The 20,770-nt window shown below is 36.3% G+C and overlaps 1 protein-coding gene and 1 long non-coding RNA gene across 2 annotated transcripts; one reads left to right on the forward strand and one right to left on the reverse strand.

Moving 5' to 3' along the window:
• Nucleotides 1-1,216: 1,216 nt before the first annotated feature.
• LOC118052607 (legumin B) lies at nt 1,217-19,055 on the reverse strand. Its single transcript, XM_035063604.2, has 4 exons — nt 18,715-19,055; nt 18,392-18,642; nt 1,861-2,370; nt 1,217-1,636 (listed from the first exon to the last, which is right to left on the reverse strand). The coding sequence occupies exons 1-4, from the start codon at nt 19,043-19,045 to the stop codon at nt 1,244-1,246; spliced, it is 1,485 nt and encodes a 494-aa protein (XP_034919495.1). The 5' UTR covers nt 19,046-19,055; the 3' UTR covers nt 1,217-1,243.
• LOC118052614 (uncharacterized) lies at nt 13,235-16,341 on the forward strand. The gene is made up of 3 exons (XR_004688220.2): nt 13,235-13,495; nt 14,940-14,996; nt 16,117-16,341. It is a non-coding gene; the product is annotated as an uncharacterized lncRNA (long non-coding RNA).
• Nucleotides 19,056-20,770: the final 1,715 nt, after the last annotated feature.

A 20,770-nucleotide genomic window follows, 5' to 3' on the forward strand; every position in this document is an offset into this window, starting at 1 on the left:
ACGTACATCATGAGCTTACCTCAAATATTCATTTTCTTATCTCAAGATATCCAATAGCATACATTGTATGGTACGTAGATAAGTGGCCTGCAGCGAAATTCTCTGTGTGGTGCTTTCACTATGAAGGCTGGCAATGGTGGGGCTATATGGCTGGCGATCAGTGATCTATGACAGTTTTTCTGTCTTGTATTTTGATAATTTTATTACTATATTACCCATTCAAATCTACTAGTGATCTACGCTGGGCAATTATTCATTAGGGGTTCTCTTGGGATTTAGATGACTTTCATAGTTAATTGTTATAAATTATATTTTATTTAATAGTTTAAGTTATTAGATTGAATTGGTTTTTTAATATGATTTTATAGTCTTGATAATCAAGTCGTTACGAGTTTTAATCTTAATATTTATATTTATTTGATAAAAATTAATTATAAAGTAGTGTGAGCCTATGTAAATTTTAAATTCAAATAACTTTCATTATTGAATTGAATTGATTGTTGATATTAATTGACTGATCGTATATTAGTATACAATGAAGAAGAAAGGAGATGAGGAGATTTTAATTTAATTTATTTAGTTCTATTTTTATCATGGATTTGAAAATAAAAAAATAAACCCAAGTGTAAGAAAACTAAAGGACTTGGAACATGGAAGAAGAAGATGCTAAAATGATGGTAGGAGGAAGAGGAAAATGAAGAAATTACAAGGAACTTTAGTCATTAAATCAATCATTGTTGCAAAATACTAGCATGTTTGACTCAAGGCATCAGTATGTATATATACATAATGGCAATGTTTTTATACAAACCTAAAGTAGTAGCGGTAGCTGGAAGAATTTTTGTCCAGGATAAGTAAAAAAATTAAAAAAATTAAAAAAAATTAATTGAAAAACAAACTATAAAAAAAAAAACCAATTAAAATTTTAAAAAATTGATCAGATTAGTTTTTTAAACCTAAAAAAAAAAAACCCAAACCAAACCCAAACTAAAAAACCGAGCCAAACTAGTTTAAAACCGGTTTTTATTTTAAAAACATTAAACCGAATTAAACCGGAATTGATTGGCTTGAATAAATAAATAAAAAACAATATCAAGAAAAGAAAGCAAACATTTCATTTCCCGCATAAAACATGCATCGTACAAGGTTCCATACAAGACTACATCACATGCCCTCTTAGGCTTATTTCATTGTCTACTGATTTAGACAAACAGCCTCTTGCTTGTTCAGCTTACAATTGCATTCATGCAATCTCATCACTCCTTCCAGATTGTGAAGGACTAAAAACGCTAACTTCCTCCCTGTTGTTCTTAAGCCTCCTAGCATCTTCCCTTGAGATCTGGAATGAATTTGCCACCACTTCCACCGGCAAGCCTCGGATGGTGGAGACACGTCCAGCCAATTGACTCACTTGTGCATTGTCGTTGGTTTTAAATGATACCCACTCGAACCCTTGGCTTCCTGCCTTCTTCACTACTGCAAAGCTTTGTGGTGCTGTAACTACTTGACCCTCGCGGACTTCTCCATCAAATATCGTTTGTCCATTGTCTCCAACAATCTGAATCCTTCCATTTCCCCTGGTGATGTAGATTATGCTGTGTGCATTCATATTCCAATGCGGTGACATCATAGCGTTCTACAGTGCATGATCACATTCAATGTACGTACATTAGTAGGAAATTCACAATAAATTAAGCACAGCATGTATATACTACAAGGGATTACTATATACATCGCCAATGAAACAATTTTGATCCACATGAACCCAGTTTGTGAGTTTTTTTTTTTTTTTTTGTAACAAGAGAAATTGTTGTAATGTCAAGAAAAAAAATTCAATGAAGGGTGCATAGACTTTCTTACCGGGTAGAGTACACCTCTCTCAACACTAAGCTGGACAGATCGAAGGATAGGGAGATTGAGGCTGTTGACAGTGGTGAGGCGTCCAGCGCGTGGATTAAAGAAATCAGCACGTTCTCGGTCATTGATGTTGTGCTTCAACCTAGCAGTGCAGAAAGTTTCCTCTATGCCATTGAATCTGCCACCTCGTCCCCCTCGGTATTCAATTTCACGTTCTTCTTCCTCTCGGCTCTGATGTGGACTTACCACCTGAAGCTCATGCTCAGCTCGGACAATGATGCCTCTGTTATCTTTTTCGTTCCTCATGCTTCTTGCTAGTCTGGTGTTAATGTTGAAAGCTTCTGCCAGGATTTGCTCATCGAAGCCGCCGAAGACATTGCGGTTTCTGTCTTGCTGGTGTCTCCGACTTTCATCTTCGTCTTGGCGTCCACGTTGACCTTCAAACTGGTCTCTCTGGTATGAGCTTCTTTGGCTTTGCAATTCTCGTTGTGGGTTGCCAGCAAGGAAGAAATTCTGAAATGGTACATTAATGTTATTATAGAATGTAATTATATAGGAAATATTGTAGTCATATTCTTATTTGGTAATCTCCACCTTTACTATTGTATATTGCCCTACTCATATATATAGAAAGGGTTGGCTAACCTATTAGGTTAAGCCTCCTAATTATTCTCAACTTGGTATCAGAGCCTCCTAATATTTTCTCTCTTTGCAGCCGACCCTAATTTTCTCCCCCATGGACTCTCCTCCTGCTGCTGGCTCTGCCGTTCCTCTGCCTCTTATGGGAACACAATCTCCAATGGTTCCTCTATCAAACACCCACCATGTTGTGTCGTTGAAACTTACGAACACCAACTATCTTTATTGGAGAATGCAAATGAAGCCATATCTCCTTGGTCAAGGTGTTTTTCAGTTTGTTGACGGCTCCTTGCCGTGTCCTCCATCTCATATGATTAATGCTTCGGCTGATTCTTCTTCTGCCATCAGCCCCTCTTTTCTTCGTTGGAAGCAACAAGATCAACTTATTTTGAGTGCTCTTCTCTCCTCTCTTTCCGTGGATGTGCTGCATCTTGTCGTCGATTGTTCTACTTCACATTGTGTTTGGCGCACGCTTGAGAAGGCACTTGCCTCTACATCTAATTCTCGGATCATGCAACTACATGGCTCCTTTCAAGACCTTCGGCAAGGTGATGCATCGGTTAGTATGTATATGCAGCAAGCCAAATCGTTATTTGACGAATTGGCTGCTGCTGGTCGCCCAATGTCCCTTGAAGATTTCAATCTCTATGTGTTTCGTGGACTTCGCGGTGAGTTCAAAGACTTGGTAACTAGTCTCATAACCAAGGCTGAACCGCTATCGTATGCTGATCTTCATAGCCATCTCCTTACCCATGAGTTTCTGCACAAGAACTCTTTTCACTCCATGGCTGTCGGTTCATCCTCTTCATCACTGCTGTCTTCTTCTTCTCTACCGCAGCAACCACCATTGCTGCCAACACCTCTGAATTCTGCTTATTATGCCATGACTAATCACAGCCGAAACAGGGGATGTTCTAGAGGTAATTGGCGCTCAAACACCAACCGATTTCAGGCCCCAAACAGAGGTCACTCCGCTGCAGATTGGAGGCAAAATCAGTGGCAGAACAGGCGCACCTCTGCTGCAGATTTTCGGCCAAATCAGGGGCAGTGGTCTGGACATGTCCGCTGCCAATTATGTTCCATTCCTGGCCATTCAGCTCTTCAATGCTATCAGTTTCGCAGCAGCACACAGCAGCCCTCTGCTCACCTTGCTGTTGCGAATGATTCTGCTGCAACGACTTGGTTTCCCGACACCGGCGCGAATCAACATGTGACGCCTGATCTTGCAACTCTAACTGATTCTGCTCCTTATCTTGGTAATGATTTCTTGCATGTTGGTGATGGTAAGGCCCTTGACATATCCCATGTTGGACATACTACTTTATATTCCCCCAAACGCTTGTTTACATTAACTAATGTTCTTCGTGTGCCTCACATTACCAAACCGTTGTTATCTGTTCAGAAATTCTGTCGTGATAATCATGTTTATTTTGAATTTCACGATTCTGTGTTTTATGTGAAGGATCTCGTCACCAAGGAAGTTCTTCTTTCCGGTCGGAGTCATGATGGTCTTTATGTTCTCTCTGAGTCCTCGGCTACGTCAGTTCCTCAAGCTTTTTGGTCTCCTTGCATTTCCGCGACTGCCGACTTGTGGCATCGTCGTTTAGGTCATCCAACTCCTCGCATTCTAAATTTGTTAGTTTCTGATAATAAAATTATTTGTACGTCTAAACGAGCTTTTACTCAATGTCAAGCAAGTTCTTTAGGCAAGTCATCCCGTTTGTCATTACGACCGACGGGTCACAAAACTTCTACCCCACTTGAATTAATTTTTAGTGATGTTTGGGGCCATGCTCCAATGTTTTCTTCTGATGGTTTTCGTTATTTTGTTATCTTTGTTGATGCGCACACTAAATATATCTGGTATTATCCGCTTGTTGCGAAATCTGATGTATTTTCCACGTTTCAACGTTTTCAGACACTTGTTGAGCGTCAGTTTTCTCTTAAAATTAAATCTGTTCAAACTGATTGGGGTGGTGAATATCATAAATTAAATACATTTTTTCAAACAATTGGTATTCATCATCGATTAATTTGTCCTCATACTCATGAACAAAATGGCACAGTTGAACGTCGTCATAGACATATTGTCGAAACAGGCCTAACCCTTTTAGGACAGTGTAATGCCCCATTGCGTTTTTGGAATTATGCTATGGAATCATCGGTCTATCTTATTAATCGCATGCCTACTCCTGTTCTTCAAAATAAATCTCCTTTTGCGTGTCTGTTTCATCGCACTCCTGATTATAATTTTCTACGCACTTTTGGGTGTCTTTGTTTTCCATTTTTACGTACATATCATGCTCATAAATTAGATTTTCGGTCTTCTCCTTGTGTGTTTTTAGGCTATAGCTCGTCTCATCTTGGTTATCGGTGTCTTGATTTAGAGTCTGGTCGTGTCTATGTCTCCCATCATGTTCGTTTTCATGAATGTGTCTTTCCTTTTCAAAAGTCTGAACAGGTAACAACACCCCCGGTTCCCCCCACTCCACCTACCTATCTTCCATCACTGCAACCCCCTTCCTGTTTTTAGCCTCTTCCTTCCCAACTCGGCAAAACACACAACTCACCTTTGCCCCTTGCCGCAACCCCCCAGCTTGCTCCCCTGCCCGTTGATTTAGCCGACCCTGCCTCACCACCCCACACAACCATACTATCACCACATGTTTGTCTTTCCAATTATTATTGTGCAGGAACAGGTTCTGACTTGCAGGATTCAGTTGCGGCACAACCCCGCACCTCCCCAGCTTCACCTCCTGGTCTGCAACTTTGTGTTGATCTCTCCTCTTATCCTCTTCAGCACATTCCAGGTACAGGTGTTGCTACTCCATGTCCCGCTGCTCCTAAACACCCCATGGTTCTTCGTCCGAGACAGCCCAAGACAGCGCTGATCACCACCACGGCAGCCACCTCTGCTGCTTCCTTCAGTCGGGTATCTTCTCCTCCCTCGCATGAGCCACTTATTTTTCCTGATGCTAACAGATATGATGTAAACCCTCGCATGAACATAGAATCGCAGAAAAAAAAGAAAAAAAAAGAATAACCCCAATGAGTAATGAAGACTTAATATTAAAAGAAATGAATAAATAATATAAATAATAATAAATACAACGGGTAAGAGAGAGAGAATAAGCTCTATAGATAAATTTAAAAGTATGGTGGAAGTCATAATGAACGTTATAAATTTTGGATTAAAATTTATAATATTAGCAAAAATGAAGACGAGTTTTAAGAGATGAAGTTTTCTTTTATAAAACCTGACATGAAACCCATTTAAAAGTTTCACCAACAACAACTTTGTAAGAGTCAATAAGTGTGAATAATATATATAAGAAAGAGTAAAATAATAATAAAAGTGAAAATGAGTGAGTTTTGGAGAAGAGCATGTAAGGGAAGATTTGACCCGGTTATCAACCCAAAATAAATGTAATAACCGGCCTTGAAAAAAAACAAAAAAAACAACCAAACCAAACAAGGCCTAATTTTCATTTATGAGGGGAGTACAAGTAGTTGGGAGAAAAAGATTGTCACTTTACCTCTCCCATTTATTGCCGCCCAAGACAGCCCCTAGCAGCCCCCTCTCTTACAAAATATCCAGCAAAGTGTTCTCTTGCATTTCATCCATACGGTGCTAGAGTGAATGAAGAGTGAAAGTGAGGAGAAAGACCACAAAATAGAGATGTAGAAAGAGAGAGAGAGAGATTCACGGCTAAAGGCAGAAAGAGGGGGAGAAGAATCAACCAAGGAAGAGAACAAGAAGAACACGTATAGAGTTGTCAAAAAAAAATCATCCTTAATCCTTGCTTAATTCATATGGTAAAAAAAACCCTTCAATCTCCATTGTTGTCTTGAGTGAGCTTTGTTGAAAAGGGTGAACAACCCAAATGAAAACTTAGGATTTTTGTGCATATTAATGTTTTGAAAACTAATATTGTGAACAATAAATTTTATAAAGGAAAGAACAAATTTCAAAGAATGTATAGTAAGAAAAACTTCATGTAAACTAAGGAGAAAACCCTAGATTAGGGCCGGCCATAAGGGGACTTGAAGGGGGGGAGGAGAAAATTGAAGATATATATATCAATGATTCATGATCTTGAACAAATATTTAAGGAAAACAGGGCTGGAACAGAGGTTAAAAGTGTGGATGTTCTTTGAAATTGTATGAATAAATGTTGAATCCCTTATAATTTCTTGTTTGAGAGATTGGTATATGTTTTATGTATGATAACATACATTGTAAATGAAGAAAATGATGTGATTTAAATGAATGAACTAATGAGGACATGGAGCACAAGTTTCGGCCAAGAGAAGAAATTCAAGGCAGAAATTCTGGTTTGGTGAATGTTGCTTGAAAAATAGAAATGATTACTTTGAATAACCTTGTATGAAGAATAGAAATAAACATTTAGTGACAATATTTTAAAGGAAGTATTGATATCATCTTAATATACATTGTTCAATGAAAGGAGTAAGAAACCATAAGAATATACTTGTGGGTATATGTATTAGTTTGAAAGAAGAAAATGTGCAAGAGGCACAAATAAAATTATATATGTAATGTGAACATCTCTAGATAGACAATTATTAATGATCATATCCATATGAAAATGTTTAGGTGAGGTAATGTTGCTTAGAGTGGATAATGAAAGGAATTGAAGAAAATTCATTATAATTCATTTAAGCATGTTCGGCAAAAAGAAAACAACATGGGAAGGGTTATGGTTTAAGGCATTTGACATGCTCAGCAATGCTTGGTATTGAGTAAAAGAAAATTTAACATGAGTGTTTAGAAAGTTTTGACCAAGAATTGTTAGCAAGTAGCCATATCAAGGAAGAAAGTTCTTTCATCTAGTTGTTGTGCTTAATGAATAGTTCTAGCAAAATAATAATAATAATAATAATCTTGATCATTTTGATGGACATGTAATATGTGTGGTAATACTATTTGACTTGAAATATGTGGAACATATTATATCATGCCAATATAGATGAGAATTGATAATGTTATCTTGAATATAAACACAAAAGGATTTATTATAGAAATAAGGTCTATATTCGGCCAAGGTAGAAGAAAGAGTTGGTTGGACATTTAATATTAGTGAGAATGGATGTTGATTTAATGAATTAAAGTGATGACTAAAAATAGCTTATTCATGAACTTGTTTCGAAACTAATTGGGCATGTGAAATAATACATATGATGAATGAATCAGAAAAGGGGTCTGAGTACTAATTCAGGATGTTCTACTGGAATGTAGGAGAAGCATACAGAGTGGGACCGGATTTTCTCACGTGCAAGTACAACAGGAGTTCAAGGTAAGGGTTGCCCCCTTGCTTCTTTAAATTGTTTAAATTCTTGTAATGCTAGTTATATGATAGACATTATGTGTATTTTGTACTAATGTGTATCATGAGAGAAATATTGCTATGTGAACACTGCCTACGGGCAGTCAAATATTGTTGCGTGAAAGTTACCAACAAGCAGGAGAAATATTATTATTGTGTGAACATTGCCAATGAGCAAGAAATGTTATTACAATGTGAATGTTGCCTACGGACAAGGAAACAAATACTAATTCTATGTGAATGTTGCCTGCAAGCACGAGAAATAATATTATTATATGAATATGCCCACCCGGTGAATATGACTTAAAAAAAAAGGAAAGATACGGTGAAACAAACATGGATTTGAAATCTGAATTTTTGGTCGTAGACTCCGAGATGCGGAGTTCGGATATGGGTTTATATTATGTATATGTGAAAAAGAAAAACGGCCGCCTATGGACTTGATTAGCCGACCTAGAATAGGGGCGGCTAATGATGTTAACAAATATTGTTAACATCGGCATGACCTTGATGGAAATATAATGAATATTGAGCTTGATTAACTATTCGTATCACGAGTAGTTAATGATACTAACAAATAATGTCTGTATCGGCAAACCCATTATAACTTGATTAACTTCCTGAGGAGGAAGTTAATGATGTCAAGAGAACTTGGCATCGGCATTTCCGGAAACATCTCCAAGTGATGGAGAGGAATTGATTGACTATTTTGGGTTGGAAATAGCTCAATGGCATCGATCGATTAAGTTGGTGCCGGCATTGCTAAGGAATTGATTAGTCTATCCTGGTAAGGGTGACTAATGACACTAGTAGGAGTTATTAGTGTCGGCAACGATTGCCTCAGAATTTGGGGCGGATAAGAAAAAGGGTAAATCAGACAAAAATTAATGTATGATAATCGAAAAGGAAACCATAAGTAGGTTGTGGAAGGATAGGCGTTAGATGTAGTAAAGGATCTTCTTTTGCGGATCAATTATGATTATGCCCTATCGAGTTAGTACACATATGCGTAGTTACATGTAGTGGTGACCCTCCATTATCTGGTTGTATTTCATTTATTTAATATAATTATTCCTTTATTTTGATGTTGCAGGTCTTTGTCATTCCTGTCAGGAGTAGTGTCCTAGGTGTCTAGTTCTTTTGTATGAATTAAGGAATTAGCATGTCCAATCCTTTTGTATGGCTTAGGGTTAGCATCCTTATTTCTTTTGTGTGAATCTGGGATGAAATGGACGTTGTTGTATTTTCTTTAGATAATTATATGACAGGAACAATGTTAGTGTTCCTTTATCTTAATCATAGAGACCTTTAGAATTTATGCTTGTAATATTAATGTTTTTAATCAAGTTAATTACTATTATTTTGTGTTGTAAATTATATGTTCGAAATGAATCCCTAGATTTGCAAAATATTATGATTAATAATAATTGTGGTCGCAATGCGATATGGATATGCGTTGATGATGGAATGAACATGAGATATGTATAGGATGAGTTGTTGATAACTTGGGACCTCCCGGTATAGGGGAGGCTCTGCCAAAATTTCGGTAGAAATTCCGTTACAGTGTAAAATAAATCAAAAAAAAAAAAAAAAAACTCGTATTTTTTACATACTAAATTGTAGGAAATTAATTTTAAATGCTTACAAAATCGCCGGGCGTTACAATTGGTATCAGAGCGTGGTTATGATTCAGTAGACTAAATAACATGAAGGGTGTGACTAACTATATATCTCGTGATAGCACGAATGATCTTTGGGTTATATATATGCTTATAATACTAGCAAAAAAAAAAAAAGTGATGCTTGATTGTCGTGAAGCTGGTAAATAAAGAAATGAATTATCAATGTGTGACAGTGGTATCAGTAACAAATGTTAAATGTTGGAAACTTGCTTGATAATGTGACAGATGATAGTTGGAATTCCTGAAATGGAACAAAACCAGAATATCAATGAAATAGTGATACAATACGATGTTAGATGTCCTAATGAAAGGGATTGGGGAGAAATGAAAATGTATGAAGATTACAGTGAATACTTAATTGTCTAGGCACAAATAAATGTTATTGTGACTAATAAGTTGAATCAAGGTGTGTCTCAAAATGTGCATGGGAAGTGGACCTGTTTCTGGTATTTCATACTTAAAGCAATAATTGTGCCAAGTCTTGCTCAAAGAGTAGTATAAAAAGGGTTGTAACTAGGAATATAATGAATTCTAAAATAGGTACAGGACATAATGGATGGTAAAAGTTTCATACGGGTATTATTGATATGGGGCAAAGGTTAACATATGACTGGAATAAACGATGAACTTACCTTTTGAAGTATCTAACCTCAGAACCAGGAAAAAAAAAAAAAAAAGAAAGAAAGAATGGTGGTTGAATGCACTTGCCATTCAGATGCTGATGTCTTTCGCAAATTTCAAGTTTTATTCTATATGGTCTTACACTTTCATGAACAGAATCATTTCTTATCAATGTTGGCTGATGCAGAGTCTTACTACTGACTCTTGTCGGGCTGTTGTGGTTATGCTCTGGCCTCTGCTGCAGCTGCATGGCTTGCTTTTATTTCAATGATGTAGTTCTGGTTGACTCTTCCTTCGCCATTGGCATATGAGAGCCTGCTCATATGCTGGACAGCTAATAGTCCTGTGTGTCTGTTGTTGCCACATGTTGCGTGGTCTCTGGAGCATTTCTGTTTTGGTAGGGATGCTGATGTCCTGGTCAGCTTTGGCTTTTATAGCCTGGATGCTGCTGTCTCCTACTGGTGCCATTTTTTTCTGCTGCTGGTGCAGGTCACTGGGCCTGCATATTGCTATTATTGCTGCCTTTTGCAAATATTTCTGCTGTCTCTGTTTTGTTCTAGTGGCGCTCCATCTGGAGCATTCATAGGTATCCCTTCATCTTCCAGCCGTTCTGCTGGTCTGTTGGGGTAACTGTTGCAGGTGATGATTGCTGCTGCCTTCTCATCATTCGGCTTTGAGAACTCTGCTGCTGGATTGATTTATATGGCCGCTTCATCCATTTCTGCGTGTGTTCTAGCTGCTTCTTTTGTAGTCGGGCTTCCTTGTGCTCAGCGTTGTTCATTACTTGCTCCATGCTCTAGCTTCTATTGTTGTTGCTGCTGCTGTGGATAATGCCTCACTTTTGTCTACTGATGCTGATTGGGTTAATTTTAACACCTGCAATCCTTGTTTGGTTTCTTCCTTAACCTTTTGCTGCTCACCATGGGATGTTTGGCCTTGCGTGTCTAGCCTTTTGCTGGGAGCATGTTCCCTCTTTGTTTTTATTGAATACCATATATTTGCTTCTCATTCACTGCTTCCCGGATAGTTGGCAAATGCATGTATGACCTGGCTGTATTCGGTTCTGTTCTAATTGGGAGTTTGTTCCCTTTTAGTTTTCATTATATTTCGTATATGTATATGAACTTGAACTTTCTAATTATCTGGTATGGTTACTTTTGATCTTAATACATACTTACATTCTGGAAAAAAAAAAAAAAAAACAACAACAACAACCACGATCATGATTATTTTCTTAGTTAATCTAACAACACGTATATAATACATGTCATTGGATGATGCGAACTAGAAGGAACATAGAATTACATGTTGTAATGAGTGTCAAAACATAAATTCCAATGAAGTATCATCTTCGAAGGGAATTTATAGAATGAGTGATGCATGATCAATGAATAAATAAAATTACTATACCACTATATAGTGCAATGAACATGTATTGGGTTTGGAAAGGATAAGGAAAGAAGAGGAGAAACCCATGGTTCTTGATTTGGGTTTCGACTGTAGAGGTATAGAAAAAGGTTTAAGCCATATTGATTAGGATGGAATGATGTTAGTAGGTGTTTAATTGTTCCGTGGGAAAACACAATTGGTGGGAAAATAAGTTATAGAAGGGACCAATATGTTGAAATTACGAGGAAACCTGCTGTTGAATTTGTTTAAAATAGACTAGAGAAAAGAAAATGAAATTTTATGACACGGGATGTAACCAGCGACTGTCGGATAAGAGTATTTAAAACATAAAAAAAAAAAAAAAGGGATAAGATTCGTTATACTACATAAAACTAAGCCAACGATGATCGTATATAGTAATATTACAAGTATGAGAAGGGTTTAATAACTGGAGCGACGTGCATCAAGATGAAACAAGGCCTCGGTTTATTTAAGGGGAGATATAAATACCACGAGTCAAAAGAAATTGACTCTTCCTCTCCCAAACAGGGCCAACCAGACAGCTCCCAAGAGCACCCCTCTTCTTGTGTTTTCTCCATCAGAACTCCCTTACATGACCTTCCCCTTTTGATGTTTAAGAGAGTGTGTGTGGGGTGAGGAAGAAAAAAATCATTATTTTGAGGCAATTGTCTGATAAATAAGCTACGGACAAACAGAGATTATGCTAAATAGCATGATGATGTGCGATTAAAGGCTATAATGATGTCTTGTTAGTGTAAGAATGGTGGTTGAATCCTACTAATATAATCGTATGAAGAAGATAATAGCTTTAATGGTGGGATTCTACATAAGGATTACTGCTATAAAACAAACACATAATAGTACAGTTTAATTTAGTTCTTTACGGTGTAATGGTGAGATCATAATGGTTGAAAAAAAAAAAAAAAAAAAAAAACCCCGTACACCAAGATCAGAGCAAGTAGATGCTTATAGGTGCCCAAATCTACGCACACAGAAGAAACATGGTTGAAAGGAAATAGTGAGGATGAGATAAGTATATAATGAGTTAAATTTGGAGTTAAAGTTTAAACAAGAGACAAAATTTCGAGGACGAAATTTTACAAGGAGGGAAGAATGTAAACCCTCGCATGAACATAGAATCGCAGAAAAAAAGAAAAAAAAAAGAATAACCCCAATGAGTAATGAAGACTTAATATTAAAAGAAATGAATAAATAATATAAAATAATAATAAATACAACGGGTAAGAGAGAGAATAAGCTCTATAGATAAATTTAAAAGTATGGTGGAAGTCATAATGAACGTTATAAATTTTTGGATTAAAATTTATAATATTAGAAAAAATGAAGACGAGTTTTAAGAGATGAAGTTTTCTTTTATAAAACCTGACATGAAACCCATTTAAAAGTTTCACCCAACAACAACTTTGTAAGAGTCAATAAGTGTGAATAATATATATAAGAAAGAGTAAAATAATAATAAAAGTGAAATGAGTGAGTTTTGGAGAAGAGCATGTAAGGGAAGATTTGACCCGGTTATCAACCCAAAATAAATGTAATAACCGGCCTTGAAAAAAAACAAAAAAAACAACCAAACCAAACAAGGCCTAATTTCATTTATGAGGGAGTACAAGTAGTTGGGAGAAAAGATTGTCACTTTACCTCTCCCATTATTGCCGCCCAAGACAGCCCCTAGCAGCCCCCTCTCTTACAAAATATCCAGCAAAGTGTTCTCTTGCATTTCATCCATACGGTGCTAGAGTGAATGAAGAGTGAAAGTGAGGAGAAAGACCACAAAATAGAGATGTAGAAAGAGAGAGAGAGAGATTCACGGCTAAAGGCAGAAAGAGGGGGAGAAGAATCAACCAAGGAAGAGAACAAGAAGAACACGTATAGAGTTGTCAAAAAAAAATCATCCTTAATCCTTGCTTAATTCATATGGTAAGAAAAACCCTTCAATCTCCATTGTTGTCTTGAGTGAGCTTTGTTGAAAAGGGTGAACAACCCAAATGAAAACTTAGGATTTTTGTGCATATTAATGTTTTGAAAACTAATATTGTGAACAATAAATTTTATAAAGGAAAGAACAAATTTCAAAGAATGTATAGTAAGAAAAACTTCATGTAAACTAAGGAGAAAACCCTAGATTAGGGCCGGCCATAAGGGGACTTGAATGGGGGAGGAGAAAATTGAAGATATATATCAATGATTCATGATCTTGAACAAATATTTAAGGAAAACAGGGCTGGAACAGAGGTTAAAAGTGTGGATGTTCTTTTGAAATTGTATGAAATAAAATGTTGAATCCCTTATAATTTCTTGTTTGAGAGATTGGTATATGTTTTATGTATGATAACATACATTGTAAATGAAGAAAATGATGTGATTTAAATGAATGAACTAATGAGGACATGGAGCACAAGTTTCGGCCAAGAGAAGAAATTCAAGGCAGAAATTCTGGTTTGGTGAATGTTGCTTGAAAAATAGAAATGATTACTTTGAATAACCTTGTATGAAGAATAGAAATAAACATTTAGTGACAATATTTTAAAGGAAGTATTGATATCATCTTAATATACATTGTTCAATGAAAGGAGTAAGAAACCATAAGAATATACTTGTGGGTATATGTATTAGTTTGAAAGAAGAAAATGTGCAAGAGGCACAAATAAAATTATATATGTAATGTGAACATCTCTAGATAGACAATTATTAATGATCATATCCATATGAAAATGTTTAGGTGAGGTAATGTTGCTTAGAGTGGATAATGAAAGGAATTGAAGAAAATTCATTATAATTCATTTAAGCATGTTCGGCAAAAGAAAACAACATGGGAAGGGTTATGGTTTAAGGCATTTGACATGCTCAGCAATGCTTGGTATTGAGTAAAAGAAAATTTAACATGAGTGTTTAGAAAGTTTTGACCAAGAATTGTTAGCAAGTAGCCATATCAAGGAAGAAAGTTCTTTCATCTAGTTGTTGTGCTTAATGAATAGTTCTAGCAAAATAATAATAATAATAATAATCTTGATCATTTTGATGGACATGTAATATGTGTGGTAATACTATTTGACTTGAAATATGTGGAACATATTATATCATGCCAATATAGATGAGAATTGATAATGTTATCTTGAATATAAACACAAAAGGATTTATTATAGAAATAAGGTCTATATTCGGCCAAGGTAGAAGAAAGAGTTGGTTGGACATTTAATATTAGTGAGAATGGATGTTGATTTAATGAATTAAAGTGATGACTAAAAATAGCTTATTCATGAACTTGTTTTCGAAACTAATTGGGCATGTGAAATAATACATATGATGAATGAATCAGAAAAGGGGTCTGAGTACTAATTCAGGATGTTCTACTGGAATGTAGGAGAAGCATACAGAGTGGGACCGGATTTCTCACGTGCAAGTACAACAGGAGTTCAAGGTAAGGGTTGCCCCCTTGCTTCTTTAAATTGTTTAAATTCTTGTAATGCTAGTTATATGATAGACATTATGTGTATTTTGTACTAATGTGTATCATGAGAAATATTGCTATGTGAACACTGCCTACGGGCAGTACAAATATTGTTGCGTGAAAGTTACCAACAAGCAGGAGAAATATTATTATTGTGTGAACATTGCCAATGAGCAAGAAATGTTATTACAATGTGAATGTTGCCTACGGACAAGGAAACAAATACTAATTCTATGTGAATGTTGCCTGCAAGCACGAGAAATAATATTATTATATGAATATGCCCACCCGGTGAATATGACTAAAAAAAAAGGAAAGATACGGTGAAACAAACATGGATTTGAAATCTGAATTTTGGTCGTAGACTCCGAGATGCGGAGTTCGGATATGGGTTTATATTATGTATATGTGAAAAAGAAAAACGGCCGCCTATGGACTTGATTAGCCGACCTAGAATAGGGGCGGCTAATGATGTTAACAAATATTGTTAACATCGGCATGACCTTGATGGAAATATAATGAATATTGAGCTTGATTAACTATTCGTATCACGAGTAGTTAATGATACTAACAAATAATGTCTGTATCGGCAAACCCATTATAACTTGATTAACTTCCTGAGGAGGAAGTTAATGATGTCAAGAGAACTTGGCATCGGCATTTCCGGAAACATCTCCAAGTGATGGAGAGGAATTGATTGACTATTTTGGGTTGGAAATAGCTCAATGGCATCGATCGATTAAGTTGGTGCCGGCATTGCTAAGGAATTGATTAGTCTATCCTGGTAAGGGTGACTAATGACACTAGTAGGAGTTATTAGTGTCGGCAACGATTGCCTCAGAATTTGGGGTGGATAAGAAAAAGGGTAAATCAGACAAAAATTAATGTATGATAATCGAAAAGGAAACCATAAGTAGGTTGTGGAAGGATAGGCGTTAGATGTAGTAAAGGATCTTCTTTTGCGGATCAATTATGATTATGCCCTATCGAGTTAGTACACATATGCGTAGTTACATGTAGTGGTGACCCTCCATTATCTGGTTGTATTTCATTTATTTAATATAATTATTCCTTTATTTTGATGTTGCAGGTCTTTGTCATTCCTGTCAGGAGTAGTGTCCTAGGTGTCTAGTTCTTTTGTATGAATTAAGGAATTAGCATGTCCAATCCTTTTGTATGGCTTAGGGTTAGCATCCTTATTTCTTTTGTGTGAATCTGGGATGAAATGGACGTTGTTGTATTTTCTTTAGATAATTATATGACAGGAACAATGTTAGTGTTCCTTTATCTTAATCATAGAGACCTTTAGAATTTATGCTTGTAATATTAATGTTTTTAATCAAGTTAATTACTATTATTTTGTGTTGTAAATTATATGTTCGAAATGAATCCCTAGATTTGCAAAATATTATGATTAATAATAATTGTGGTCGCAATGCGATATGGATATGCGTTGATGATGGAATGAACATGAGATATGTATAGGATGAGTTGTTGATAACTTGGGACCTCCCGGTATAGGGGAGGCTCTGCCAAAATTTCGGTAGAAATTCCGTTACAGTGTAAAATAAATCAAAAAAAAAAAAAAAAAACTCGTATTTTTACATACTAAATTGTAGGAAATTAATTTTAAATGCTTACAAAATCGCCGGGCGTTACATATGAGGCATGGCATAATGCTATGCTAGAGGAAATTCAGGCCTTTAGTGTCATTTCATCCGTCCATGAATGTTGTTGGTAGCTGATGGGTCTACAAAATTAAACGCAAATCTGATGGTAGCATTGAGAGGTATAAGGCGCGCCTGGTTGCTAGGGGCTTCACTCAGCAAGAAGGTATTGATTACTCAGAAACTTTTAGTCCTGTTATCAAACAGGCAACAGTCCGCTTAGTGTTCTCCATTGCAGTTTCGAGTGGTTGGAAAATTCATCAGCTTGACATTCATAATGCATTTCTAAATGGAGTCCTTGATGAAGAGGTTTACATGAAACAACCTCCAGGTTTTGTTGATTCTGCACTCCCAGGTCATGTATGTCGATTGCATAAATCTCTATATGGGTTAAAACAGGCTCCGCGGGCTTGGTACACTCGTCTGAATGATTTTCTATTATCCATTGGTTTCCGTGCTTCTAAAGTGGATACCTCATTGTTTATCTTCTCGGTTGGTAGTGACATTTGTTATCTTTTGGTTTATGTTGATGATATTCTGCTTACGGGTAATAATGAAACTCTGCTACAACAACTCATTCAGCTACTGAGCTCCGAATTTAAACTTCGGGATTTGGGTGATGTTCATTATTTATTGGGTATTGAAGTGCAGTGTACTAGTCTGGGACTTATGCTTTGTCAACATAAATATACACTTGATATCCTCACACGAGCTGGTATGTTATCCTGTAAACCAGTTGATACTCCTATTTCGGCATCCAAAGCCACCATTATGCCGGATCCATTGTTTTCTGATGCTACTCGTTTTCGGCAACTTGTTGGTGCTCTCCAATATCTCACTTTCACACGCCCGGATATTTGCTTTGCTGTTAACCGGGTCTGTCAATTTATGCATGCTCCTACAGAATCCCATTGGGCTGCCGTGAAACGCATCTTGCGTTATCTCCGTGGTACGGCATCACATGGTTTACATATTACTCGCAGCTCTTCCTTTGCTTTACACGGTTTTACAAATGCAGATTGGGCAGGTAGTATTGAGGATAGAAAGTCTACAGGTGGTTATCTTGTGTTCTTTGGTCAGACGCCAATTTCATGGAAATCGAGTAAGCAACGCACTGTTGCTCGTTCTTCGACGGAAGCTGAGTACAAAGCCTTAGCCGATGGCACGGCTGAAGTTATCTGGCTTCAGTACTTGTTAACGGATCTTCAGATTCCGACTCATTCTGCTCCTATTATCTGGTGTGACAACCTTGGTGCCACGTATTTGTCCGCAAACCCTATATTTCATGCTCGCACAAAACATATTGAGATTGATTATCATTTTGTCCGAGATAGAGTTGCGAAGAAGGAGATTCAGATTCGTTTTATTTCCTCTCAGGATCAACTTGCCGATGTCTTCACTAAGCCACTTCCTGCTGCTTCATTTACTGCTTTTAAATTCAAGCTTCGGGTTGATCCTCCACCCTCAGCTTGAGGGGGCGTATTATAGAATGTAATTATATAGGAAATATTATAGTCATATTCTTATGTGGTAATCTCCACCTTTACTATTGTATATTGCCCTACTCATATATATAAAAAGGGTTGGCTAACCTATTAGGTTAAGCCTCCTAATTATTCTCAACTAATGTTAGCTTATAAAGTCATCCTTGTTTGCTTATTACATGATATCGCAAGCTTGATTTTTTGAAATTCTTACCCTGAAATCCTGATCAAGCTGGTTGGCAGGATTGCTTGTGTCGAGAAGTTGAACAAGAACGAGAGGTGAATCACCATTGTTATAAAACCAATCAGCAACTCCCGAAGGCAAGGCAACTACATCACCCTCTCTTACTTGTCGAACCTTCTGGTGCTGGTCTTCGGAGCTTTGACTTCCATCTCGAGAATACTGCCCTGATGATTGGAATGTCTCTGGACAGCCTGGGAATACAGCTCCCTGAATGCCCCTTCCTACATTGACACCAACAGAAGTACATTAATTAATTGTAACTGTGAAATGGTAAATAATATTTAAGCGCATACCTTGCTCTACATAGACAAGCTTAGGGGTATTAGTGTATGCAGGCAACAAGAGGCCTCGCTTGTGAATGGTATGGCGGATAACTGCAACACCAGCACATTCAAACTGCTCATCGTTTTCGTCCCAAATTTCAGTGACACCAGCCTCTGATTTAATCCTCCGAGCAGGCTCGAGGGCATTGATCCTCTGAAGTTGGCATTCGCTATGTTGAGAGCTGCGTCGTCGCGCTTGTTGCTGCTCATGTCGCGAGGTCACTTGCTCTATCTGAGCAAAGCCACAATTGAAGAGAACAAGAAAGCAAAGTGTAAGAGAAAACAAAGTAGAGGAAGACATGCTTGTTCAAACTCTTTCGTATGGTACTGTGTTATGGCATGATTAAGGGCCCTTGTATTTATAGGCAAAATAGTGTGGGCTAAGGATTTTGGACGTGGCGAAAATAGTTAGGACTAGAGTTTCTATTGATGCTTTCTGCATGTAAACTTGTCCTTTCGATTCGCATGTCTGCAAATGCTCTTTCTTGCTTACACGTACATTTTCTTCATGGGTACGTGGTGATTCGATCATCTTTGGTGTAAATGGTGGGCGTTATGTTCGATGAACGCTTAGAGACATAGAGGGATGCACAAGGACTGTTTTATGGATTTGTTCCATGGCTAGCAGCTTCAATCGTTTGTAGTTGAGTTTGTCCTGTATATGTGTTTCTTCCGGTTGGTATGTTTTTGTATTATTATTTTTTTTGGGTTTTGTGTAAATGTATGCAATTTAAGATTATCCACCAATGAGGAAAAAAAAAATAAAAAATTCAGAATGGATTTTATAAGTTTTTTGTAAGAGGTTAGCCAATATCTTATTCATCCTTATAACACTTAATTAAACTTGTTTAATTAAGTTTTTCGACTAATATAAAGTGTGATTGAAGTTCATCAAAGTACTAGGCGATTTCCCTAATATCATCCCTCCATTAGAGACTTTTTGTGCTACCAAAATTTGTTGTGGCTTCCTCTAATCAGTTATAAATGATCTAAATGGTTTGAAGACTAAAAACTCTTGAACTCCAATTCAAATGAAATGAAAAGAACATGGTAAGAATATTTGACAGTTTAAAACCTACAAATTAAGATCCCCCCATGGACAAAAAGTTAACGAGGAAAAGAAGAAGAAGAAGAAGAAGAAATATGAGCGCCTATGTATTTAAGTTAAAAAATACAATTGAAAAAAGTGAAGTAGCTATAGATGACACTTGATATGTTGTTCATGTTTTGCTGTTGGCTGAGCAAATTTTCTTTTTTTGATGTAAGAAAATATAAGTCTTGCGTAAATAGATCAAGTGGGTAATTTAAGTATTATGAAAGAAAAACAACAACAAATAAACTAACAAAATAAAGATAACAAAAACCGTAATTGAGCGTATTATCAAACAAATCAATGTTAACTGAATATATAGAAGTAAAATCAATAAAAAAGTAAAACTTTAAAAAGAAGAAGAAGAAGAAGAAAACATAAAACTTCAAAAAAGAAAAAAAAAAAACAAGAAAACTTAGGCGAAACCTCATAGACCTAGTCTAATTTTAAAAACTTGTAACTAGTGAAATCTTGAACCTGAGTTCAATCAAGGAGATTAATTGATAATGAATTTAATTTTGAAGGATGAAATCGGTAAAAAAAAAATATTTAAAAATAAAACATGCAAAAGCAATAAAAAATAATGAGGATAGAAATTTAATATAAAAGACTCAAGGAGGATGCAATTTTAAAAAAATAAAACCAAATAAAATAAAATACAATTTAACAGAATAGAAACCAAATTTTAAAGATAAAAATTCATAGGAGTGAAATTAAAAAATATTTGTAAAAACAAAGCAAACCGAAGCAAATATCATAAACTGATTAAATTTTAAAAACTTGTAACTCGTGAAACCCTTCAGCCAAATCCAATCAAGAAGTTTTATGATTTAAAAATATCAATTTTTAGAACTTGTCAAAGCAAAAAAATAATAACAATAAAAGAATATTGATTAATTTGATAGGAAAAAAAACAAAGGAGAGTGAAAATCCTAA

Source organism: Populus alba, chromosome 19 (assembly GCF_005239225.2).
Source record: "Populus alba chromosome 19, ASM523922v2, whole genome shotgun sequence".
NCBI classification, from domain to species: domain Eukaryota; kingdom Viridiplantae; phylum Streptophyta; class Magnoliopsida; order Malpighiales; family Salicaceae; genus Populus; species Populus alba.

Coding starts and splice junctions, on each gene's coding strand:
- LOC118052607 (XM_035063604.2), bottom strand. CDS start 19,045: ATGTCTTCCTCTACTTTGTTTTCTCTTACACTTTGCTTTCTTGTTCTC. Junction 18,643..18,714: donor GCTTGTCTATGTAGAGCAAG/GTATGCGCTTAA, acceptor GTGTCAATGTAG/GAAGGGGCATTCAGGGAGCT. Junction 2,371..18,391: donor AGCTTGATCAGGATTTCAGG/GTAAGAATTTCA, acceptor GTACCATTTCAG/AATTTCTTCCTTGCTGGCAA.